Source organism: Pelobates fuscus, chromosome 5, assembly GCF_036172605.1.
Source record: "Pelobates fuscus isolate aPelFus1 chromosome 5, aPelFus1.pri, whole genome shotgun sequence".
NCBI lineage: Eukaryota > Metazoa > Chordata > Amphibia > Anura > Pelobatidae > Pelobates > Pelobates fuscus.
Genome location: NC_086321.1, coordinates 368,743,122 through 368,770,682, shown reverse-complemented (window position 1 = coordinate 368,770,682; position 27,561 = coordinate 368,743,122). Strand labels below are relative to the sequence as shown.

The 27,561-nt window shown below is 40.5% G+C and overlaps 1 protein-coding gene across 1 annotated transcript in view; it reads left to right on the top strand.

Annotated features, from left to right (window-relative positions):
• CEP112 (centrosomal protein 112) overlaps positions 1-27,561 on the top strand; it is a 243,236-nt gene that overhangs the window by 191,018 nt on the left and 24,657 nt on the right. The window contains exons 24-25 of the mRNA XM_063456123.1: positions 9,358-9,498; positions 25,150-25,239. Of these exons, the coding sequence (XP_063312193.1) occupies positions 9,358-9,498; positions 25,150-25,239 (231 nt within the window). The remainder of the gene's footprint in view (positions 1-9,357; positions 9,499-25,149; positions 25,240-27,561) is intronic.

Sequence of the window (27,561 nt, the reverse complement as noted above, 5' to 3'; positions counted from 1 at the left end):
CCATAACGTACACAGAGCAAATAAATATACGGAAGGGTAATAATCATGACATGAGGTACAGCTGCTGACAACGTCGCTGTAATGCCTCTCTCCATAGGCTCATTTACATTGGCTTTTTTTTTTTTTTACGCCCACATGCAGGAAATCTTCCAAGAAAAAGCTGCCTCTGAAGTCCGTACAAAATAAACAATTAGTTGTTTTTCTGGAAATTGCAGCCAAGAAAAGTTCCTACTCTGTCACGTTGAGAAATCTTTCCTTTCATTCCTCCGCAGGATCCTCCTTTACACTGAACATTAATTAATAGATGCAAACCTGCACATGGCCTGAGCTGCATAATCTCCTCTCCCCACTTTGAAACTAGGTGATATTATTCCTGTCTTAAGCATTTTAAGCTTTACCATGCTTTTTGTTGAAGGAGTTTATTTTTCTTTCTTAAGGGAGAAATAAAAAATTCCGTCATTTATGCGCGCTTTGTGTGTCTGCGTCGTCTTTGTGGCACTTGGCGTGCAATGATTTTGTCTAAAATATGCAGAGCATATTCTTTGGACGTCTCATCTTTAGTGATCACTGATTATCTACTGTCTGGAAGTTCCACCTTACTGATCGGATTTCACATATCTTGGTGGTGGGGTGTCAAAATGTTGTCACATCTTTTTTTACATTTTATTAAAATCAGATAAAAGTATGTGGCCTGTTAAACGTCACCCCTTTAATTAATAGAGGGGGCATGGGACCCTTGTCTAATGGTATTTGTAATACAATTAATTTCAACCCTGCTTACTAGTTGCTTGCACAGCACAAGTTTTGTTTAGCTTAAAAATGTTCCAATGTAGGAAGGTCATATTTGAAGGAAAGAAACTCTATAATTCTTGAAAAACAGACACATCTTAGTTATATTACTAGACAGAGTTATCTTGTCGAAGGAGTAATACGTGATGTAATTTGAGTAATATGTCAAAGGAGGGTTCTCAGCCCAGCACTTCTGAGAACCCAGGTTTGACATAATTGTGGCCTAGAAACTGCACAAGCACAGTGCACCCCAGAAACTCTGCACGTGCCCAGTGCGCCCCAGAAACTTTGCACGTGCCCAGTGCGCCCCAGAAACTCTGCACGTGCCCAGTGCGCCCCAGAAACTCTGCTCGTGCCCAGTGCGCCCCCAAAACTCTGCACGTGCCCAGTGCGCCCCAGAAACTCTGCACGTGCCCAGTGCGCCCCAGAAACTCTGCACGTGCCCAGTGCGCCCCAGAAACTCTGCACGTGCCCAGTGCGCCCCAGAAACTCTGCACGTGCCCAGTGCGCCCCAGAAACTCTGCATATGCCCAGTATACCCCAGAAACTAAGCACAGGCCGGGGCGCCCCAGAAAGTCTGCACGAACCCAGTGCCCCCCAGAAACTATGCACATGCCCAGTGTACCCCAGAAAATATTTGATTTAAAAATAGACGTTCCTGCTTGATCCAACGCATGTACATGTAATAAAATTAGGTATATTTTGTAAACTAGTAGGGTTATTTACTAAAAAGAGAATTCAAGATGAATTCATAGTGAATTTAAAATTGAAGGTCAAAATAACTGAATTTAAATAATTCTCTAATTCAGCTACACTTCCAGTTTGGTTACTCAAGGTTTAAATCTGAAATTCTCTTAGAATTCACTTTGAAAACGTTCAAAGTAGATTTCAGCATTGCTTTTCATTCATTTTGGTATTTTAATCATGCTTTTCCATCTATTCCCAATCTTAAACTAATTTGGCATCAAAACAGATCCGTTGGATTTCTCTGGAATAGTTTGATTTCAATCTCTGCTGTATTTCTCACTGTGCTGGGAGCATTCAGTCATTACTTATAGTTCCAAATCTTTGTATATAAACCTGTTTTCACCATTCTAGAAATGGGCATAGGGATAGGCCTTAGCACTGGGGGTATACAACGTTTGAGGTTTGGATAGCTTTACTGCGCTCTCATTTAACTAGAGGTGTAGTCCAAAACATCTGGAGAGCCGAAGGTTCCCCACCCCTGAACTAGGATAATGGATTTATAATGTGGTTTTCAGAAACATCATCTGTTTGTTGTGAAACACCGAAAAATAAGACAAGTCATAAATTCCTCCAGCATTGCACAAATGGATAAGTAATGAACATACTACAATATATTGTGCATTATATCCACATTTTTGTATAGTTCACTAAAGCCAAGTTCAACTGTGGACTATGTTTGCTTGATGTTACTACATACTAGTTCTGACATTGTTACACAAAATGACTTCCTGGCATTGTGAACTACATGGTGGGAAGTCCATGACTGGTGTCACTGTTCCTGGCAGCTTTCTTCACCTGTTGGACCCCTAAATCTTTCAATGTTCTCTCTTCTCACATGGTTGTTTGGTGAGACCTTCACCTGGTGTATTTAACCTGGATATAATGCACTGATGGATATATCCTAGCACTATAAAAAAATGAAAGTTTTAGTTAGTGTCATATTGATTTTCCCCAGGAAGAATACAGTCTAACCCCTTACTTGAACTTTGCCTCAAAACATTCCCCCCTTAAAGTTTACTGGGAATATCGTCTGCTGTTATGCCGTGTATACGTGTAACAGGTGTTATTATTGTACTTTATTCTGTGGAGGAAAACCCCCTCGCACATCTGTAAGTGACTTTGTTCTTGGCCAAATCTCACTGATTTGGGTAGTTCCTTTTCGGTTTGCTCGCCACATGAAAGAAGTCAACTAGTGTGTGTTTGCCGGCTGCACATTTTCAGATGTTACAGTGACTACGCAGATCCCAAGGGCGTACAGAGCTAAACGTTTATCATTCTGCCCAGAGTCGATAGATTCCACCCTTTCAGGCACATGACATTTAATCTCACATCATGCAAAGTCGGCGTATGTGCTTTGAGGGCAGAGCCATTCCGTCTGTCCTGAGGGGGACATTTAAAGAAAGATCAGCAAAGATAACCAAAACCTTTTTCTTTTTTTTTTTCCTTTCCCCAGCTGTTTCATTAATTTTATTATTATTATTCTATTTGAAATGTCAATCTTTGCTATAGCTTCAGGATAACTCTCTGTGGGTCACATATTTCTAAAAAAAAAAAAGTAAAAAAAATCTTAGACCAAATGCAAAGAGCTTTGGACATGTATTATTTTTTACACACTGCCGATGACAGAAGGAATATGTTGGATCTGATAAATAGGCATGGGCTGCTGGTGCTTACCGATTTAAATTCCCAATGCAGTATTGTCAGTCCACCATTTTTTTTAATTGTATTCTTTTTTCCTGGAGTGATTTGTCTGCTTGTGTTTTTCACTTACCAGTGGAGATGTTTGGCGTGCTACTGTTTACACTTTGATTATTATTTTATTATTATTATTATTATTATTATTATTATTATTATATATAAAGTGCCAACAAGTTCCGTAGATGATGCCTGGTCAGTTTTTATCATCATCATCATTATCGGCATTTATGTAGCACCAACAGATTCTGTTGCACTTTACAATATTACGAGAGGGGGGATTTAACTATCAATAGGACAATTACAAGAAAACTACAGGTACGATAGGTTGAAGAGGACCCTGCTCAAATGAGCTTACAGTCTATAGGAGGTGGGGTGTAAAACACATTAGGACAGGAATTTACACTCAAATAAGGTGGGAGTGAAGCAGAGCTGGAGGAGAGAGTAAAGTGCTGCCCTTTAGGAGAGAACAAGAGACAGGTATGTAAGGTAGAGGTTACTCTGGAAGGTCATACGCTTTCCTAAAGAGATGGGTTTTAAGGCACTTCTTTAAAGATGCAAGACTAGGGGAGAGTCTGATGGCGGTAGGCAGGCTATTCCATAGGAAGGGAGCCGCCCGCAAGAAGTCCTGCAAGCATGAGTTGGCTGTACGGGTGCAAGCAACAGACAGGAGAAGGTCACAGGCAGGGGCATACCTATGGATCTATGAAGAGATATAAGAGGGGCTAGAATTGTTCAGTGCTTTATAGGTGTGGATTAGTACCTTGAATTGACTCCTATAGGAGACATGAAGCCAATGCAAGGACTGACAGAGGGGTGAGGTGTGAGAGGACTGACTAGAGAGGAAAATCAGTCTGGCGGCAGCATTCATTACATACTGTAGCGGGGCAATACGACTTTTGGGAAGACCAATTAGGAGAGGGTTACAATAATCCATGCGGGAAATTACTAGAGCATGGACAATCTCCTTGGCAGCATCTTGCGTAAGAAAGGGGCAGGTGCAGGCTATGTTTTTAAGATCAAATCTACTGGATTTGGCAACATACTGGATGTGAGGCTCAAAGTTGAGGCCAGAGTCAAGTATGAAGACAGCGCGCTTGCAAGGATGAACTTATGTGGATACCACTAACTTGAAGGGAGAGTGAAAGAGGAGGATCAGTATTAGGAGGAGGAAAGACAAGGAGCTCAGATTTAGAGAGATTGAGTTTCAGAAAGCAGGAGGACATCCAGTCAGAGATGGAAGAAAGGCAAGCAGTGACACGTTGCAGGACGGCAGGGGAGAGGTCCGGGGAGGAGAGAGATATCTGGGTGTCATAAGCATACAGGTTGTAGTGGAATCCAAAAGAGGTAATAAGTTTGCCAAGAGAGGCAGTATAAAGAGAAAATAGAAGGGGACCAAGGACAGAGCCTTGGGGTACTCCAACCGACACAGGACGAGGGGAGGAGGTATCATTAGAATCCTGCACCGCCAGCTTTACTCTCAGCCTGTCTTAGGTTGTGGGTAAAGTGAAGACCACCAAAGGATAGTGAGGCAGGGGTAGCAGTATCAGAGGGAGAGAGCCATGTTTCTGTTAGTGCAAATAGGTTTTTTAATGCCGTCTTGTGACAGGTAATGCTAGGTCAGCCAGTTTTGACCAGTTCCGACTCCCAATGAAATGGTACCTGGTCAGCAACTGTTTATCTTTAACACTTCCTTGTATTGGTGCTGGTCTCGTAATGTTTACCAGTTCCTACTCCTAATGGAGTGGTGCTTGGTCCACCAGTGTTTATCAGTTTATGTTTCTCATGGAGTGATGCTTGGTCCACCAGTGTTTTTAAATTAAATGTACCTCATGGAGTGGTGCTTGGTCCTCCAATGTTTACCAGTTTCTGCTCCTCGTAGAGTGATGCTAGATCCACCAATGATTACCAGTTCATGCTTCTCCTGGAGTGGTGCTTGTTCTTCCAGTTTGTACCAGTTTCTACTCCTCATAAAGTGGTGCTTAGTTCACCAGTATTTACCAGTTCTTGCTTCTTATAGAGTGGTGCATGTTCCTCCAGTGATTACCAGTTTTTGTTCCTCATGGAATTGAGCTTGATTTTCCAGTGATTACCAGTTCCTGCTTCTCAAAGAGTGGAGCTTGGTCCACCAGTGTTTACTATTTCCTTCTCCTCATAGAGTGGTGCTTTGTCCACCAGTGTTTGCCAGTTCCTGCTTCTCATCAGAGCCGGCCTTAGGGGTGTGCGAGCTGTGCGGCCGCACAGGGCGCCATGGAGCAAGGGGCGCCCTGCGGCCGCACAGCTCACACATGGCCGGGGCGGAGCTAAAAGCGCCGGATAACTGCTGCAGGGGAAGGAGGAAGGAGTCCCTGCTTCCCCCTCCAAACAGTCTCCAGGAGCTGCACTGCCTCCACAGGTAACTGTGTGATTGTCAGTGTGAGTGTGACTGTCTGCCTCTGTGTGTGTGTGTGTATGACTGCCTGTGTGTGTGTATCACTGTGTGTGTATGACTGGGTGTGTATTACTATCTGCCTGTGTGTGTGTGTCTGTGCGTATGACTGTCTGCCTGTGTGTGTCTGTGCGTATGACTGTCTGTGTGTGTCTGTGCGTATGACTGTCTGTGTGTGTCTGTGTGTATGACTTTCTGCCTGTGTCTGTATGTGTCTGTCTGCCTGTGTGTGTGTGTCTGTGTATGAGTGTGTGTGACTGTCTGCCTCTGTGTGTGTGGCTGTCTGCCTGTGTGTGTGTGACTGTCTGCCTATGTGTGTATGACTGTCTGCCTGTGTATGACTCTGTGTGTGTCTGTGTGTGTCTGCCTGTGTGTATGAGTGTGTGTGTGACTGTCTGCCTGTGTGTGTGACTGTCTCCCTGTGTGTGACTGTCTGTCTGTGTGTGACTGTCTGCCTGTGTGTGTGTGTGTGTGTGTGTGTGTGTGTGTGTGTGTGCGTGTGCGTGTGTGTGTGTGTGTGTGACTGTCTGCCTGTGTGTGTGTGTGTGTGTGTGTGTCTGTCTGTCAAACCCTCATAGAGTGGTGCTTGGTCCACCAGTGTTTGCCAGTTCCAGCTTCTCATAAAGTGGTGCTTGATCCACCAGTGTGTTTGCCAGTTCCAGCTTCTCATAAAGTGGTGCTTGATCCACCAGTGTTTGCCAGTTCCTGCTTCTTATAGAGTGGTGCTTGGTCCACCAGTAATTGACAGTTCCTGCTTCTCATAGAGTGGTGCTTGGTCCACCAGTGTTTGACAGTTCCTGCTTCTCATAGAGGTGTGTTTGGTCTACCAGTGTTTGACAGTTCCTGCTTCTCATAGAGTGGTGTTTGTTCCAACTACAGCCTTGGCATGCCAGAGGAGGCTGGCTGGGTATCATGGGAAATGTAGTAAATGTAGAAAGATTTAACAATCACTGGCCCATAGCATATAATTATTCAGTTACCACTAGTATGACTTATTAATTAATAATGAGGGGGAGGATTTTGTAGTGTGCTTATCCTGGGGCATCACACAAATTAGTGACTGCACAGCCCTCTGGCACTTTAAAACTATATTTTTATAATTGCCCTTTTTATTATAGATTGTTTATTATTTTTCTTGGTCGATATTCTTTAAATAAACAAACGGCTGGCAATCTGCAGAATGTCTGTTCTCTGTAGAATTTAGAATTATCATGGCTATTCAAAAAGGTGTGAACTTCTAGTTGCAGGCTGCAATAATGAAATTGCTAACAAGTCAGCTATAGGCCTAAAATGTTGAATTAACTTTTCATTCCTGACAATTCACGCCTTCCTTAATAACTCTGTAAATGCCTTTCCTAATCCTAGCAGAGCTGATTTCCTCTTTTGAGGTTTGACAATGTTGATGCAGGGCCACTTGAAAACTCTCAATTCTTTGGGGGCGCTGTCCTCTTCAACTTTTCCTGTTGAATTGCCATTCAGATTTTGTGCGAATGGCAAAATGTACCAGGTTCCTATTAGTCTCTCCCCTCGTTGTTTACTTCGTGTCTCTTGCTTGTGCCTTTGTTACCCAAGTAACAAGATGTGTTGTAATAGGAGTTTACACATTTTTGTTTTCCACATTAAAGAGAGAACATTCCTTTAGCTCTGGTAGCCTCTTCAATTCCATTGCTAGTGATCGAATCCTCATGCTGCCTTCCCATAATCCCTCACTCCATGCAGCTGGAGGAATTAGAGATGGCCTCAATAACTAGACCCATATGGTCCCCTGGTTATTTTGTTTGCTTTTTTTTTTTTTTTTAAGGGGGGTGGTTGGGGGGCACCGGAATAAAATGTTCCGCTTGGTTGCCTAACATTTGTTCTGTGGGTTGGTATTCTTTAAATCTCATCTTTGCAATCTGTTCAGCTCCTATCTAACCTTTACCTTAAAGAGAATATTCAATGAGGCGAAGCTGAATATTAAGGGCTGTGTAATAGTTTTGTTATTTGAAAAATCCGATCGTGCTCTCTGAAGCCGGAAGCGTCAAAGCTTTCACTGAACAACATGATAGGTAGTCTCAGTGAAGGGGGTGGAAAAAAAAAAGCACAAAAAATAATTTTCACCTGATTCCTCAGCAAGAGGTCATTTAAAGACACGTGTGATCACTTCAAAGCCTTGAAATAAAATGACACATTTATTCACTAAACTGTGTATTGTCAGGAATTTAAAGTGAATTTTAGATTCTAGGCAACATAGCCAGGCTGACTTGCAAAGTTTATCAAATTTGGCTAAAACTTTAAATTCATTCTAAATACCTGCAATTCATTTTTTAGTGATTTAAAAAAATAAAATAAAAAGTTTATAGAACCACAACTTTAGAGACTCTCTATTGACTACCATACGTAACAGCAATTTGGGCAGAGAGGATGAGGAACACTTGTGTATATACATATCTAGAGGTTGGGGGGAAGCATCCTTCCCTTTGCCTTAATTTCTACAGCCTTTTCCTAATCTGCATTAATTCTCTATTCCTATACTGTTGAACGATCTTGCATCATACTTTTTACATTTATTGCAGTCTACTGGCAGAATTTTTTTTTAGATTTTATACTTATATTGTCTTGATACTCTAAATTCTTGGGTCAGAAGGTACGCACTTGACAGTGGTAACCTTTATTAGAGCAGGTGACTTTAGAGTTTTTTTTCCTCTCTATCTTTAGCATTTTGTGTGTTAACTTGGGAAACTTTCAAAAAAATAGCAGCTGAAATTTCTTTGAACAAATACTAATCTTACAAATATTTCTTATATAAGACCAATCATAATTGTAGATGCTTGTGAGTTTTATTTTGTGTAGAATGTAAATTCAAACTGTTTGGATCCTGAACCCCTGTTGTACCTGTTTGGTCCTATCTATTAGTAGATTATTGCTATTAAATGTAACATTTTCTTTTATCGCACATTATCATTGTGATATCACTTCTTAAAAATAAATATTTTAAGAATAAAATCATTTTGAAGAATGGTACAGATCCTCCTTAATCTAACAAATTGATTTTGAGTTATGCCCTCTAACCATTTTGTATGGTGACGACATTTTATAACAGTATACACATTGCCATCCCTAAGTTTAAAATATATCTTAGATTTAGGTTAAAACATATCTTGGCTTTTGATTCCCGTTATGATCTAAAGTTAAATACAGGAAATCAATGGGTTTTTTTATAATGGAAATTTGGGGCAACGTCTAATGCATAATTAGTGTCTTTCAAATATTATATTATGATATTATAAACTATTATAATAGTCTATACCTAGTCTACAAAATAATTTAACCTTCTGTGGCAGCTAATCCATATTAAAATGTATTTATATATGTATCATTGCCAGAGTACGTAGGTCATCCCAATCAATAATACATATATTAGGTGCAAACTTGATACCCATGGCCATACCCCTCAAATAAATAAATATGGATCAAAATGAATTTTGTGAATGCCAATATAAAAGGACTGTTAAATGACCTGTGACATTGGTATCTTTCTCTGAATGTTTTCACCTATTTTAATATGTTTATGTTTATATTAACAATTTTATTCCAAAGCTAAACTCTGCATTCATAATGGGAATTATCCTTTAGTTCGGATCCAATAAGTCTCTGGCAGGTACTTTTTGATAACTACTGGTAAAAGATTAAACTCTATGTAATCCCTGTCTTTTTAGATGATATCGGAGCTCCAGGCTTCTATCACGACTGTGCGGCAACAGAGCAATCATCAGCAACTCCGTATGGAAAAGAGACTTCAAGACACCTATGAACAGGAGAAAAGGCAGCTAATTAAAGAAAATGAGAAGGTGATACAGGTAATACACATTCTCACCCATGCTACTGTATGAACAGTTATGAAACAATTAATGTAAATTAGAACCTCATTTAACCAGAGGTTCACAACCAGCCCACCTTTATACCTTTACACTTTTAAAGCAGAAGTGTCACACGAGCTGAGTGTTTACATTTAGCATCCATGTACCACACCTTATGCTTCAAATAACATGATTTAGATAGCCAGTAAAAAGGAGGAACACGTATGGTGGGATCATGGGCAGTAAGAATACATATTTTCCGTGAAAAGAAAGATAAATGCTAAAATTAAATACGTGATGAAAAGAAGTGTAAGGAGAGGCAACAGAAGGAAAGTCAATGGCAGAATACACCATACCGCTGGTGTCGTCATTTTTCTATTCAGCGGCATGGAAGAGAAATCATGTGATCTTACAACGTCTTAAAACATCCACACAGTTATTCACAAAACCAAGAACTGCACATTTTAGACCGAAATAGCTGACCTGAGATGGGGTGGGGGGGAAAATATATTATTTACTCTTCAATTCATGACAGTTGTTGTTGGTTTAGTCAATATCACTGCTTGTCTGCACTTGGTAAAAATGAGTAGGATATAAGCAAAGTGTTAATTTTTATATCTATTTCTAAGCTTCTTTGGTCGGGAGGGGTTAACTGTAAATTCAGATTTATATAATGTAAATAGGGTCATAGCTGCATTATCTAAAAGCACAAGCAAGGCATTTCATGCAAATCAAGCAACATCCCCCATTATTCTCAGCTCATGCCATCAAACTCCCATTGAGTCCACATTTGGGTCAATGTGGACTTCTCTCAAGCAAATACCAGAAACTCTTGAGATGATTCCTTTTGAAGTCAATGTGTCTTTCCTTTCCCTAATTGATACAGAATTGGTAGAGTAAAGGAGTTCTGTAAAAAGCAGAAAAAATATGGTCATTAATTATTCATTCAGTAAAGTAAGTTGGTTTTACATGCCGCATGCTTCGTCTTGCTGTTTGACAAAGCTGTGTACAACACTAGTGTTTATGGGAATGAGTTTACTATAAAACAGCAAAAATAAAGACATGACAGTCCCTTTTTCTTGTGGATCTTTCCGGTTTGGATTTGTCATCTCATTAAATTTCACCTGCTGAAACTGCTGAAAAGCGGTACTTTTTGTATCTACTATTTTCAAACAGTGAAATGGTTGGTTAGTTGGTGAGGTTGCCCATAAGGATGCTCTATGAAGCCCACATTGAGGCAAATCCTGTCCTGTGCCCCTGGGCTCCATAAGTCCTTTTCCTCCTAAAGTCATTAGCTTCAATGACAGGTGAGGGATTGTCCACCATGGAGGAGAAATATTCATGCAGTGAGATGAGGGCACATGGCAGGTCTCTAATTTGTAGCTTATGTTGTATTACTTTGGATTTAGCAACATTCTTTTACGGAAACCCAGTTTTACACCATTCTCCTTGCATGTCCTTGGTTATTAATTGAATGAGCTTGCCTACAAATCTGTTTTTTCAGCTAGTCCTTACCCATTAGCACCTGGTGGGTCTTTCTTATTTGTACCTCCTAGTGTCCACAGGTGCCAGTAGAAGATTGAGTTAAATACCTTTCACAATTGTGGTGTTCAAGAGTAGAGGCCTGTCTTCTGATGTCCACATATGTCTGCCTGATGTATAGACCGTGGCTGGCAAAGTGAACACGTCCACATGACACATATGCATGCTGGGCTTACAGGTGTTTTGCCTACTAGACAAGAGTACGTACGCAGAACACACTGCCCATACTAATAAACCTATTTTGAGGCCAAACAAGCACTTGTGATTGTTACTGGTATTCCACCTGGCAGATGCATAGCAAGATAAACGTCCCTATTCTAGACCGTCCTGCTAAATCGGCACACTTAGTAGTTATGCCACAATATAAAATAGTATAATTTTAAACTTGCCAGTGACGTTACTTGGTAGTTGGTGAGGAATCTGATCAAACGCTGCAATCCATTCAGCTTCCACATGGGGCAAAGAGAGAAAGATAAAAGAGTGCAGTGGCCCTATATAGATTATTTTTTTATGTCAGAGGATCATCAGTTAAATTAGCCTTGTGTGACTCATTCACCTCCAACTTAACCAGAATCTTCACCGGCAGTGATTCACTGCCTTCAGATCATCAGCCGTGCTTTGTGTCCACCTCCCTTCCCATAAAGTGTTCTGCTGTAATGACTTGGTTTTAGGAATAATCTCTGACTTTAAATTCTTATTCCTTGGGGGAACCTGTTTTCTGTATTAAACTTATGCTTCCCTTAAATTATTCATAAGGCTTGAGTACGCCTGTATTTTTATAATTTCGTACGTTCTTTGAGTTCTCACTACAGCATTAATGATTTCGGGGGGGGGTGGAGGGGGAAGAGTGTGAGGGGGCTACAGTTTGGATCCAGAATATCCCATTCATTCTTTGGATATAACAGGGGAGACCTACATATTTAAAATCAAGAAATGATATCGGTTCGGAAATGGGGAGAGAATAATACCCTTTGCTATTTTCCATCTCACATAGTTTTTACTTCTTTACTTCCTGCTCCACTGGCTTATCTCTGACTAACACACCGGAGAGAATACCTATTTGAATTGTCTTTTGCTGTGAGATATCATCGAAAGCTTGTTTTGATTTAATCTTACTACACTTTAGCCAAGACCCCCACCCCACAAACGTTCTTCACCAGAAATTAACCATACCTTTCTGCTAGACAGCAGAAACTGACATGTCCTGTATTGGACATGTTTTTGTGAATTGACAGTGCATCGGGGAGATCCACAGTAATGTGCACTGTCTACAAGTATATTACATAGTTGCACAGCAGTAAAACACAGTTATGTGTGTCAGTGTATTGCAGATCTCCACGGAAACAAAACCAACATGAATTCACAATGTGCATGAGTACATCATAGAGCTCCAGAACATTAAAACCCACAGCAATGCACAATGTGTGTGAATAAAACTTACAGCAATATGTGTTCAAGAACACTCACTGTGTTCAAGAGTATTACAGAATTCCACAGCCGTAAAACTCACTCAGTTTGTATTTAGGATATATAGTAGTGTATCAGAGATCTCAGTATTACAACTGACAGTAACGCAGTCGCTTTTGTCTTTCATAAATATTCTGTTTACATGAAAAACCTCACAATTTAAACCATTTATAGATCTGGAATCCCTGCGTGCGTGACATCTGTGTCTGGTTCACAGTCAGTGTAAGAGTAAGCAACATTTACAGTGACAGGGTAATAAGTGACATCACAACCACCTTTTGTATAGTAACCTTTACAGTAGCTGGACAGTAAGGTTTTGGGGGAAGAGAAGTTACAAATTCTACCTGCCATGGGTGTATCCCAATTATAACATAATTAATAAGCTATGTTTGGTGCAAAATATCTGTAACAGTATCAAGATAAGTTTATGAGTGTAGGATGTTAGAGGTTAGCTGCTTCACAGCAATATACGCAATAAGGAACTTTTGTTAAACACAACATTCAATACTCTTTGAAGGAACTGATTGCGTATTCTCTGTTATCTCTCTTGAAGTCCAAATACTGGATGTGACTGTCATTTCTGCGCAAGGATCGACTGAGAAACAGCAGACCCCTAGACACCAACAATTTCTCTAGATCTATCCAATCTGATTAAATTTCTGCATCACCGTCTGAAACATGATGCCGCATTACTGCTCCCATACTGCTTAATGTTTGTTTAAAATAACCTTAAATATATCCTTTAGATCGAGCACTTCAAAGGAGCTCTTTGCTTTACTGACGCCGGGAACAATGTTTATTTTCTGTTTGCATGAAATTTCTCTTTACTTTTTCGTCTGCCTCTATCAACAGAGAGCAAAGCGGCAACTGGTGGCTAATGAAATGCTTGGCGATGCCCACTCTATGTATTAATAAATGGCCTCTTTTAATGTGTAGGCCTGGCAAGTTCAGTGAATAATTGCCTATTAAGTCTGGGAGACATAATTCATCAGGGTCACGCTGAAGTGGAGTGGCGTTTGAAGCCTCCATTAGCGTGATTCATGCTGGAAGGTTAATGTAACCGTTTCTTATAGATTCTCAGTGTCGGCCAGATACCACCAACATACTCCTTACCATTCATTAGCTGAGCTAATTTGTTCATTCATCACATTCACGTTAGGGATTCAGTTGCTGATATATGTTTTTTTGTTTTTGTTTTTGTTGTTTTTTTGCTAGCTACGTTAACTGGCAATGTCAAGCATGACAAAATCGTGAACCGAGCACACCACATTCGCACAGCATTTTACAAACCTTAATTTCTATTCTGATTACAGAGAAACAGACATGTAATGATACCGAGGAATGGTAAACAAATTAGCAGCAAACCTATAAATCTAGGCAAGCAATGAAAGTCCAATAAATAAATAGCAAGAGAGAAAAAGAAATGAAGAAACAGATGGAAAATCATAATTTCTCCTACCCTGTATGTAGCCACCCATCCTGTTTTGCTTTGCTGTGTATTTTCAATAAAATAACTACAATTTTTTAATTGTATCAAGCTGTATCCTAACAATTTTTTTTGTTAGTGACTTATTTTCCCGAATGGGTGGAGGTCCGACGGATACATCTTCTTTCATTAATAAAAATCATACCTTCTTCAATGGCAAAGATAAATTTATTTGACTAAAATACCTACATCAAACTGCTTATAACGGGGGTCTCTATGTGTTGGTCCACTCTACACCCTAAAATACCTAAATCAAACTTCTTATAATGGGGGCCTCTATAGTGTTAGGAATACACTTATAGATTTTGGGAGCTCTTGATAGCTCCACGTGGATGAGCGTGAGTGGTACAATCCTTGCTTCTGGATTCTTGTGTGTTTCCTTGGTCTCAGTCAGCAGTCCAGGAGTTTGCATAAACATTTTAAAACATAAAGATAGACTAATTTAGTGTAGTATATCCGGATAAAAGATTAAATGAAAATCCACTCACATGATATTGAGACTGTGTGTTGGCTCCACATTTCTTTCTTCTTACCCTATATACGGAGAGGACTGTAGCTCACCAGCATTCCAGAGTGGGGATCTTACAACTATAATTTACTATAATTTAGGAGCCAACACACAGGCTCCATATCACGAGAGTGATATATGGAAATAACTCTTTAGTTAGAGCTCAGCTGGCAAACTCAATGCACTGACACCAGTTACCCACAAAATAATGTAAACCTCAATTTAATCACTGAAACATGGCTACGCAGAGAGAGACTTTACAAAATGTTACTTTACTCCCTGTTTAAGAAATAATGTAATAATCTTGTTTGACGTTCCTTTAAGAGATCTTTTTAAACATTATGAAAATCCTTTATTTGCTCCCTTAATATTGGCAATGGCACTAATACTGTGACAGCGTTTAAGCTAGTTTGGAAAAGGTTTTCCGACTTGCTTCCCACCGTGCGTCCAGTTAACAGATCACCCTCGCTCTGTGGCTGCAGCTGACCACGCACCTCGCTCTCATGAAAGCTGAGCCCGTGTCCGCCCAGAAAGGAAGCTTGCAGCTGTCGGTTACATCACTGAAATCCACATTCCTGTGTGTTACAGTATCCACAGCCTATTACAGAGCCCGTGGCATATGCTACAGGGAAGTGGCCTCATTCCTTCCTAACCCAGTGAAGTCCTGTGTGTATCACATTGCTTTTTCTGTCTGTATTTTGTATTCTAGTCTGATGAGGAATTTAATTTGCCAATCTAATGTTAAATGTTATACTCTGAACTTGGGGTAGTTTGGTTTTATTTTTGTGTGTGTCAACTTGTACATTTTTCTATCTTCCTCTCACTGTCTAATCGAAGTGACAAAGATTACTGTCCTTTATTATTTAGATTCCTTTTTGCCAATTTGTGCTTCAATTCATTTCCAACACCTACTTGCATCACGTTGATCATTGTGTAACAAGTGTCTTGAGCATCCTGCTCTGGTCTGTGTTTCCCACAATATGCAGAGTATGGGACATTCTGAAAAAGAGAAGACGATAATCTTTAAATCATTTTTGTTTTTGTCCTTAGCTAACCCAGCTTTGAGGTTTTTAAAACCATGTTTGTGTTTAGAAAAGTCACTCAAGCGTGATGCTTTGCAATAGCTTATGGCCAGATCTGCAATTATGGGGAGCTTTCTCCATACATTTTAAAAGGTATCAGTCGGTCATAATTGCAGTTTAACCTTGAAAGACCCATGACTATTGCTCGAAGCCACCGAGCACACTGGCAGAGGGCAGACATTCGCAGCCTCTCCTCGCCCTGTCTCTGCTGCTCAGCTCACCACACATGGGAAAGAGGAAATCCAGATAACATTACAGACCTACCCAGTCTGCGGTTATAGACACGAAATAAAACGTTACTTTCTCTTTCTTCCCATATCATAGTGCCTCTTCTTATATAATTATACATAACATCATCCGAATCACTCTCAGCAATATAGTGCTAGCATATATTGGATGGTTTAAGACTGGATGATGTAATTTATCTTGACCTCCAACCAATGAGAGTCCACCAAAAAAAGCAAAGAGTTTTTGGTCCCCTTCCTAGGTATTTAGAATTGCTGTTCTAATGTTACGCTTCATTAAGACTCCGTAATGTCCCTGTTCAAAAAATATAACAAGATAATAACCGGCCAATCCACTTTGAAGACCAACATCTGTAGTGGGGTACTGTTTTAAAAAATATTTTTAACAATAGTTTATCAATAGCATTCAATAAGTTTAAAGGGTTCCACTAACAAAAACAGTATGATAAGAAAATCCTGTTACACGGGTCCTATCACACTCCCCTCCTAATCCCACCAAAAATTAAAAAAATTAAGTAAACCGCTAAATCTAACCTCAGTTTCAATGCTAAGGCCAGTTTCTCCCTGCAGCGTGATCTTTCTCAACTGATGTCACTCGCCCTTGATGGAGGGGGACGGATGTCAAGGATGAGGGAATATGGGTGGCACGGGGGCTTCCATGCGAACAGTGGCTACCTGTGCCAATTTTGCACAGAATTCGCATTCGCCAGCCCGGAACTCTTGTTTTCGGGCTGACTAATGAATCACCAATGAAGAGACCAGAGGTGCAATTACATCTCCGGTAGCAGAGGGGTTCAATTTCTATGTGTGCGGCATTTCATAGTAAAGCACTGTACATAAAGACTCAAGGTACCATGACCACTTCAAATCACTGAGCTGGCCATGCTGCTTGGAGTAACAATGTTTTTGAAATGTATCAGCTAACTTTGTATAGAGATGCTGTTGGCAGAATACAGTAATCATTGCAGTTTGAAAAAGCACATGATAGGTAGAACAGTTCTGCAGGTGCACATCAAGGTAGGTAGAACAGTTCTGCAGGTGCACATCAAGCTAGGTAGAACAGTTCTGCAGGTGCACATCAAGGTAGGTAGAACAGTTCTGCAGGTGCACATCAAGATAGGTAGAACAGTTCTGCAGGTGCACGTCAAGGTAGGTAGAACAGTTCTGCAGGTACACATCAAGGTAGGTAGAACAGTTCTGCAGGTGCACATCAAGGTAGGTAGAACAGTTCTGCAGGTGCACATCAAGCTAGGTAGAACAGTTCTGCAGGTGCACATCAAGATAGGTAGAACAGTTCTGCAGGTGCACGTCAAGGTAGGTATAACAGTTCTGCAGGTGCACATCAAGGTAGGTAGAACAGTTCTGCAGGTGCACATCAAGGTAGGTAGAACAGTTCTGCAGGTACACATCAAGGTAGGTAGAACAGTTCTGCAGGTGCACATCAAGCTAGGTAGAACAGTTCTGCAGGTGCACATCAAGGTAGGTAGAACAGTTCTGCAGGTGCACGTCAAGATAGGTAGAACAGTTCTGCAGGTGCACATCAAGGTAGGTAGAACAGTTCTGCAGGTGCACATCAAGGTAGGTAGAACAGTTCTGCAGGTGCACATCAAGGTAGGTAGAACAGTTCTGGAGGTGCACGTCAGGGTAGGTAGAACAGTTCTGCAGGTGCACATCAAGGTAGGTAGAACAGTTCTGCAGGTGCACATCAAGGTAGGTAGAACAGTTCTGCAGGTGCACGTCAAGGTAGGTAGAACAGTTCTGCAGGTGCACATCAAGGTAGGTAGAACAGTTCTGCAGGTGCACTTCAAGGTAGGTAGAACAGTTCTGCAGGCGCACATCAAGGTAGGTAGAACAGTTCTGCAGGTGCACGTCAAGATAGGTAGAACAGTTCTGCAGGTGCACATCAAGGTAGGTAGAACAGTTCTGCAGGTGCACTTCAAGGTAGGTAGAACAGTTCTGCAGGTGCACATCAAGGTAGGTAGAACAGTTCTGCAGGTGAATTTCAATATTTGTTCTTTGTATATTTTTACCAATGTCATATCCAGACTAGGACGGTTGGTAGAACAGGCTGTACCATCACATGTGTCCCTCTCTTTACAAAGCCAGGATTATCAGATATTTTTGGGGATATTATGCAGAACTAACTTTATCTTTATCTTTTTTTTTTTCGTTCAGTTATCTTGTTTAATTTGCAATTTCACAGATGAGCCCCAATTTTCTGTTTTAAGTTTGGAGTTTTAGCAGCACTGGGTGTTCACCTGGAACCTGCTGTCACTCTGTTTATGCCCTAAAGCCTTTTTATAATAAGTGGTTTTATGCTATGGATTTATACACCCAGAGACTACTAATCTGTTATTTTCTGACCGTACAGAAATCCAGGCGTTGTGTTGTTAGCAGATGTGGAACTGCAGAGTAATGTCTCTGATTTATGTCTCCATCACATTCTGATACGCCTGCAAGATGCAAGCCCTCCAGGCCACACTGAATTCCTCCACTTCAAACACTGCTTCGAGGAAGGCGGCATTCGCTAGTCGTTAACTCTGCGCGCTAGAAGGAAGTCAGCATTTGATAAACATTTTCCTGCCAAAAGCCTGAAAATCTAGATATTTTTTATTTTCAATTTTTTTTATGTACAAAACACGAAAGAGAGAAATGTAATTTCCTTTTTATCTAGTCTTTAGCCTGTCACAGTTTGTTTCAAAAAAGTAGAGAGGACAAAGAAAAAGGTCATTGACTAGGAGTTTTGCACCAAATTATTTCATGTTTCTTGGCAAGAAACCAGCACTGACTGGAAGGGATCATCTTTCAAAGTGCTCTTACTCTCCTGTTACCCCCCCTCCCCCCCCCCCCCCCCCCCTCCCCTGTGCATGGCGCAGATATGTAAAGTCAAGCCAGCATTTGTTTACAAGGTTGCACCTCTCTCCCTCCATAAGATAACAGACTCGATCTCCGTATCTTTGAAAGATATCATGCCATTATTAAACACTCTTTTCAGGTATGTGCTCATCAGATTAAATCAGATCCCCTATAGCGAATGGAGTCATTGTTAACGTTGGTGGATGATTGCGTTTAACCTGCTCCTTGATCGGTGAAGTACAGGACTCGCCGATATGTGTATCAAGGCCTTTAATAGCACTGAAAACCACGTGACAGACAACTAGATAAGCAAATACAGTGTTGTACATCTATTATTGTAGATTTGTCTCCGTGTAAAGGGCTTTGTAAAACTGACATTTTTGTTTGTTTTTATTATTTGCACACAAACGCTGAAGATTCAGAAGTTGAGATCAACTCTGTTAAACTTTCCTTGACTGATGTGGGGGTTTGGGCTTTCTCCTCATGCCCATCCAGCATTAAAGGAAAGATGCAAATATTTAACAAAATACTTTTTGTTTTTCTACTATACGTGAATGTGGTTCATTTTAGTACATCCAAGTGTGAGGCGGTATTGACAAGTTTCTTGAGTCTATTTCCTGCTAATTCCTGCTTCTTGACTCTTTAGGCAGCAGTTGGTGAATGCCATGTTGTTGTAAATCCCAATGTTCACTTATTTGTTATTGGAAGATTAGATACAAAAACGAGCACAGGCGTTTGTACAAAAACACAGAGGCTTGTTATGTTTCATAATTCCAGCATGTTATATTCCAGCATCTCCCAGGTGACCATAGCATTCCCCCCATCCCTTACCCTATTGCTCGTGGACAAATCGCAAGCCCTTCCTATAATTTAGGTTTATAAAAATGGAGATGGGAACAAATCAAGGATTATGATTAAGCACTAGGGATCCCAAATCATGTTACACTGAGGGTACCATGTGAGCCCCTAATCACCTTGGGCTGTTCTATAATTGTAAAAGAAAAAAATTCCCAATGTGACAAATAAAGGTTATAAATTAAAGAAGAAGGGGCACAGTGTTAACTGTTTGAATGGTGCACCTTAAATTTTGTCATAAAATGTTAGAGTTTCACCTGATAAACTGAAAACAGACAAAATTAATAAAACTGAGACGATCAGCACATATTCTACTTTTAACCTTTACAGTTTTGTGAATTGTCACCCTACTGGCAAGTTACATGACATGCTTCACTAGCAGCTGGTGGGGGATTAACATCATCCATATTTAGTTAACTTTCTAAGGATAGCGAATTCTTCATTTAGTTTTTTTTTCTTTTCATTTTTTTTTAAGGGAGCGTGATTATGTGTTGCCTGTTGCTCTCACCCTGTCACACAGATAAAATCATTGTACAAAAATTTAACATTTAACGTCCACCTGGTACACATGGTGATTGGTTGTATCCTTTAATTTCAGTGTCCTGCTAGTAAACCTGTATTCGTCCAGTTAATTTTAGCTGGAATGCAGAAATTCTGAACCATTGTCTACAATTCTAATACTTTATTATCTTTGATTTTTAAAGAGCCACCACCATGTATGGTGTATGTGAATTACAATGAAACGATGATGTTGTTTATGATGTCACATTTCAGTATTGATTAGAGTAGAGAGATGCACCATAATGGGTGGTCTGGTCTTGGTAAATTCTACCTCTTTTCAGTAACTCGTTAAAGCCAGGCGCATCTGGGCATCACAATCAGGCAGCATCCTTTATTGTTTTGAAAGGCATGCCATGTGTACATGGACCATCAGAACTTTAATCTTTCTTGCTGTGCCTGTGAAATTAAAAATAAATAAAAATATCCGGCTGATTCATTGTTTGCTATGCACGGGAGTCATCATTCTGGGAAAGAATATTCCTGATGCACATCAAACATAATATTTCTGTAATCCAGCTGTGGGGGAAAAGTCATGTTTGCCTGTTTGCTTCCAACACAGATCATAGTCCTGCCGTCCTTCTTATTAAATCCATAGCTGATGAGGAGTTCAGCATTTGGTGACATCAAAGCATAATTTTGAGGATATATATGGTGTGTTGCAACAACAAGGGGAAAAACCGAAAGTTCCCATCAGAAAGGAATTCCACCACATGTGAAAGACAAGCATATGGATTAGTTTAAAACCATAAGATACCTCTGGCTGTCTTTAAGAAACAAGACCTGCACTACGTTCCAGGTTTTAAAGAACATATTAATGGATAAGAGTTGGTGTGACCGGAAAAGGTCTAAATCTGAAACAAGGAAAGGTTGTGCTCTATCTGATCCTCCACAGCTATTAACATTTAATAGCGGTTTATCAGCAACTTTCTCTTAAACCTTTGAAATATCTTTTCGTATAGAACTCATTAGTCTTGTAAGCTTCTGAAAAATATCTTTAGAGTGGCACTGATTCTATGCTTACCCTATTGGATACAAGAAACAATTATCGAGATCTAATTTTTTATATTTGTTTTAGGAAGTCACAACCTATTTTATATTTCATATAATGCAGCCAGTTTCAGCTATTTAAACCTGGTGGTGTTTTCTTCTTTTCACTTACACATACAACATAAAGGTACTGTATGGAAGGCAGCCAGCATGTCGCACTGACCTCCATGGATCCTATGAGTGAGATCATGTCCTGGTGAACTGTCTTAGTACTATGAGAGAGTGAAAAGCTCACTGACATCCCTGTAAGTCAGAAGACAGACCAATTACCACTGACATTACTGCATACCTACAGATGTGCCACCTCTATTGGCATACTTGTATCATGAGAGACAGACCACCTTCCACTGACACCCCTTTAACTCAGGAGACAGACCACCTTCAACCAGCATCCCTCCATCTAAGGAAACGGACCACCTTCTACCAACATCCCTGTATCGAAGGAGATAGACCACCGACATCCCTGTATCTAAGGAGATAGACCGCCTTCTACTGCCATCCCTGTGTCTCAGGAGACAGACCACCTTCCACTGACATCCCTGTATCGCAGGAGACAGACCACCTTCCACTGACATCCCTGCAACTCAAAAGACACACAACCTTCTATTGACATCCCTGTATCTCAGGAGGAAGACCCCCTTCCACTGACCTCCCTGTACCTCAGGAGAAAGACCACCTTCCACTGACCTCCCTGTACCTCAGGAGACTGACTACCTTCCACCGGCATCCCTGTAACTCAGGAGACAGACCACTTTCCATTGACATCCTGGTACATCAGGAGACTGACCACCGTCTTCCACAATAATAGTCCAATGAACAGCGTTATGGAATTTTGCTGGCGCTATATAAATAATAATAATGAAATCACACCGACCTCTTGCCATTTTAGGAGACGTCTTCTACTGTCCTAGTAACATCCAGTAAGAGAGATAATATCACACTGACCTTCATGCATCACATGAGAAAGTTTGTTTCAATGGGGACATTGTGCTGGGCAGGACTAGTTGTTAAAGTCCTTCAAGTAACAGTTAAAGGAACACTATAGTGTTAATAATATAAACCTGTATTCTTAACACTATAGTGCCCCTAGTCCCTAGTTAAATGCAGGTGCTTTCTCTGATAGATCAAGTGGTTTACCAATAAACGTGTATTGCCTATTTTATTCTGGACACCCCAACACATTAGCTTATTAAATGTACTAACCTATAACATGCAGGATTTGGGATGGTGACAAGTACTCTTGTAGTCTCCCCATAAGCAACACATGGCTGACTCTTCTAATAAGTGTTCGCTTGGCCGTTTCACCCGAAGAGGTATTAAAACGCCATTCTTATTTTGCTTGAATCCATCTAGACTAAAGTTTCATTGTTGAAAGTGGGCCTTTTAGTTTTCTTTTCATTTTCATGAGAAGATTAAAAGGATCATTAAGGTTGAGTAATTACACCGCTTTCTACCGCCTCGCCATAATTACCCTTGTTATTTTACTACTTTGGCTTGTTACTCTGATTATAAAGACAAATTGCGTTTATTGCTTGCACTGTAGGTTCAGACCTCAGTGTGATAATCGGTGGAGTTATCCGGGTCGCACATGAAAGGACGGAAAATATCCACGCTATATCTATATCCCAAACCCCTCAAAAAAAACTCTTACGTTCCTCAAGAGGAGAGAAACATTCCAAACTAATTACCCAAAAAGGAGTCTATGATTCTTTCCCCAATGATATATTAGAATTTCATATGAGACACAGCCACAATTCTGTACACATGGATAAGACACATTGTAGGAAAAGGAAAATAAAAAAGATACAGTAAAAGTGAAATATTATTGAGTAAACGAAGTGACGGGTTAATAAACTGTCTGCAGCCACCCGTCATGAACTCTAAGGGGCAAGAGGAAAGGAGATTAAGCAATATTGATATATAAATGATAAAACATGCAATTTTAAAGCATTAGAAACATTTTAAACAGATCTAATAAAGGCTCATTAACTGTCCTCGGGATCAGCTGTTAGAGTCCACAAGCAGCATACGTAAGCCAGGACAATTCTATACATCATGGACAATAATCTCACGTGATTTGCTGGAAGTTCTACTATATGTTTGGCTCCAGAGTAAGCTCTAGGCTATATCCCAAGAGAAAGACCTTATGACACACATGGACTTTGCTGTTGACCACAATGATCAATCAAACCTGTGAAAGGCAAAGAGAAGATTAAAACATGATCGCACCTGAAACGTGATAAGGATGGTGATGGGTCCAAGATACGCAAAGTCTTTGTCTTATAAAAGTTACATTGTCCGCCATTTATCTTGACCTAGGTAGACCAGTTATTTGCCATGTTTTGACTTTGTTCTACTGCGACTTCACTTTTATTAAACAGGGTTCCGGCAAGTTTACTTTACATCCAGTAAGCTGTTTTTCCATCTGTCAAAATTCATTTAGGAAATTAAGTAATTTTTCCACGTAAACAGAGTTGTGGTTTTATTTATTTCCTAAAGCTGTTGTGTGGCAGATCTGTCAGAGCTAGCGCGTTATCTCATTTACATTTTTAAGTGCTTTTCAAAGTGTGGGATATCTGCAGTGAAAAGCACAGGATTTTTTTTACAGCTCTGTTCTTGAGCCAAGACAAAGCCTTCCCAAGGTCAGGTATGGTGTAAGCTTTGAACAGTCATACTGTGTACATGACAATTGGGAGGCCTGCTTATATTCACTGATACCTCGTCCCAGAATTGGCAGATCTTTCCAATCCAACATCCTTCTTAACTCTGTTACCTTAATAAGACAGAGGGAGAAAAATTAGGACAACATTTTTATGAACATTGAAAAGAACAGAGTAAAGAAAACATCTCCGATAAAAAAGGAAAGAAATCTGATGAAATGGGACAGTAGAAGATGGAGAAATGGCTTATTAAAGGAATCTGGTAGACATTCAGTGAGTGAGGTATATGAGTTAGTAAAAGGGTTTGATGGAGAAAAGGCATCTGTGTGAATAAGAGGTACAGAGGAAGGGGATCTGTCAGAAACGGAATGATGAAGTAAGGGATCATGGAAGGGAATTAATGACGGAAGATTATCTGGAAGAAAGGGGGGGAACAACATAAGGGAGGAATAAAATCAAATGGGACAAGCGATCATATAAAAATGGAGTAAAGGAATCAGACTGAAAAGGCTTGATCGTGTTAAGCAACAAAATGTAAAGATAAATCTAGACTGTACAGCACCAAGACCTTCTTTTAATCTAAAAAGTTCTAGAGAAGGACGTTCACACCCCAGTTATAGAAAGGTTGTGTATTTTGTGGTTTTTAAAACGGCTGTGAAGTATAATTCTCAATCCTGATTGGATGTTTACCAATGGCATATGGGGTGATATACTCCGTCTGATACCAATAGAATATTGACATACCAACCACAATGTTTCAAATACCTAATACAACCTTAATAACTCACTCTCTCTGGTCCATTAGTAAGTTGGGTTTTCTGGCATTACTGCTAGTACATGGTGAGCCATTCATTCTAGAAGGAGATTAAATACCTTCCTCTCAGAGGCTAATGACCCTTTGAAAATAATACGAGTATATTTAATAAATAGTGTACAGAGCCGGGCATATATCTGAATTGTTACCGTGGGAGTCTATTCTGTTTAGATCTTTAACAATGGATTCACTCATTCCTGAAAAATAGGATTCTAGGATCCTCTAGTCTGATTCAAAATCTCCTTTTTTAAACACAATTTGTTCATATAATACATCTATCTGTCTGTCTTATCTATCTATCTGTCCTTTTTTTTCCTTGATAGTACTTTAGCTCACCACTTCCTCTCTGATGTGGACTCCCATAATACTCTACCATATCTGAGGGGGCGGCATCTAGGTACTCCTGATTTAGTCGGCCAGTAATTTTGGGCCCATGGCAGATTTTTTATTTTCTTTCCAATATGTGATAGAAGGTTGTTCCCACTGGACTGGGCCTATTATCATTAAAATCTTTTTGTTCTTTTTCAGCTCCTGAAGAAAGAAGTAGAAAACTATTACAGTCAGCTGCGAAGCAGTGAAATTAAACTTCAGGATAAGGAGTTATCTTCACAGGAGCAGGTAAGTGCCCCTGGCCACCAATAGAAGTACTTTGTCCTTTAGATATATCTGCTGCCCCCCATTAAATGACATATTTTCTGCCCAGATCAGATAGACCTCTCCATTTTCCCTTTTCCTAAGAAAAATTAAGCATCGTGGACCCCATGGGCTTCTCTTTCTTGCTCTCGTATCCTTCATGTCCTGAAATATCTGTCATTTTAGCTTCCTGATGAAACGGAGTTAAATGCATTGTGGGAACAACACCAACTTAGAACCTGGTAACACCACTGCAGGGCTTCTAAACTGAGTCATTTTAATATTTACCATAAGATTCAGGATGTTTTAAATGGGAATTGTTCATTGTGGGAAATACAAATTCTTCCAAATCTGCATCTCCTCAGCCAGAGGTGGTATTTTAGTGATTGACAGCTTGCTTGTTAAAAGAACACTCAAAATACCTAAATCATTTTAGCTTGCTGATCTGCTTTATGTGCGAAGAGCGTGTCCTCTTTTTTTTTTTTTTCTTTCTCTCTCTCTATAGAAAAAGTGCAGATTTCAGTAGAAATTTGCACTTTTCTAAATTAACCTTGTTACAACCCCCTGCCTGTCTATCAGACAACAGGTCCTGTTACTTCCTGGTTTGGTTAGCTCAGTGGAGCTAAACTCAAGAGGCAGCAATTGACCAGAGCACAGAAAGTCTTGGCTGAGGAAGAACACAATATCTGCAGCTTTTGAGAACTGTTTGTAGATATACACCCAATGCAAAGAATTCATAATTAAATTAATGTTTTCATTTGGGATCTATCTACTAAACAGTCTTTTATTTATATATATTATTTATTTAGTATCTAGGCCAGCAATGGCGAACCTATGGCACGCGTGTCACAACTGGCACGGCGAGCCCTCTCTGTGGGCATGCAGCCATAGGTCGCCGGGGGGGGGGCGCTGGTCGGCAGCCTTAGGCCCCGCGGCGCAATGCAGAGTATGCCCCTGCCCAAAATGTCAGGCACCTACTCTGCTTTTGTATGGTGGGTGGGTGGGATGCAGTGGTGGATTCAGGGGGATGGGCGGGCAATGGGCTCAAAAATGTTTGCCATCACTGATCTAGGCAATTGATCGTCCTTTAAGAATAAGCAACAATGAGATGAGCCGAGAGTTACATGAGATGAGCCGAATATTGTGCTCTGTGCCCTCCCAGTGTATATAAAGACACAAGCTAGGACTCAGTAAAAATAAACTTTATACTGAACTGATGCTCACAATCCTTAAAGTTGTCTTGAAATTCTACCATCCCATAAGTGCTTCCTTTCCCCTCTTATTTCTCCTTCTGCACCCAGGGTCACTAACAGTGGCATCAGTGGAGTTTCAGAAAGTAACATTTTTCATTTCATACAAATCAGATTAAAGAAATATTGGCACCGACCAGTCTGTTTCCGAAAACACTGGGCTCATGGAATGCTGGTGCATCCCATCATCCCCTTCACCTACACTCTGCTTGCCAGCGCATGCTCGTTATTCAGTGGGTTCTCTCTCTCCATATTTGAAATATATTAGACATTGCTGCCTTTTTTCCTAAGCTGATCTTTAGTCCAAATGTCTCTCTGGCTTTGTTGCCTTAGATAAGCAAAGCCATACAGGGGTCATGTTTGGAGAGACAGGCTGTCTAAGCCGTACAGTTCTTGTGTTCTGAGAAAGCATGTTCATGTTAGTCTCAACACTGTTAGGCCACGTCTTCTGTGTGTCTAGCAGACTCTCATTTGTTACCATAAAACATATCTAAAGTCAGCAAGATATTTCTTTTCTTAAGCTACAGGACGCACATTGTTGTATGTAGCACTCTTATTATACATCTTGCCTGATCACTGCTGTATAATACTATGTATGTTACTACTGAGCAAGCCCAGTCATTATGCTCCCAAGGCTTTTGCAATGGAAATCACCCTTGCGCACACTAGCAGTGAATACACCCTTGTGCACACTTGGGGTTGATACACCTTTGCGCACACTAACGATGATACACCCATGCGCATACTATTGGTGATACACCCTTGCGCACACTAGCGGTGATACACCCTTGCGCACACTAGCGGTGATACACCCTTGCGCACACTAGCGGTGATACACCCTTGCGCACACTAACGATGATACACCCATGCGCTTACTATTGGTGATACACCCTTGCGCACACTAGTGGTGATACACCAATGCGCACACTTGCGGTGATACACCCTTGCGCACACTAGCGGTGTTACACCCTTGCGCACACTAGCGGTGATACACCCTTGTGCACAATAGCGGTGATACACCCTTGTGCACATTAGCGGTGATACACCCTTGTGAACA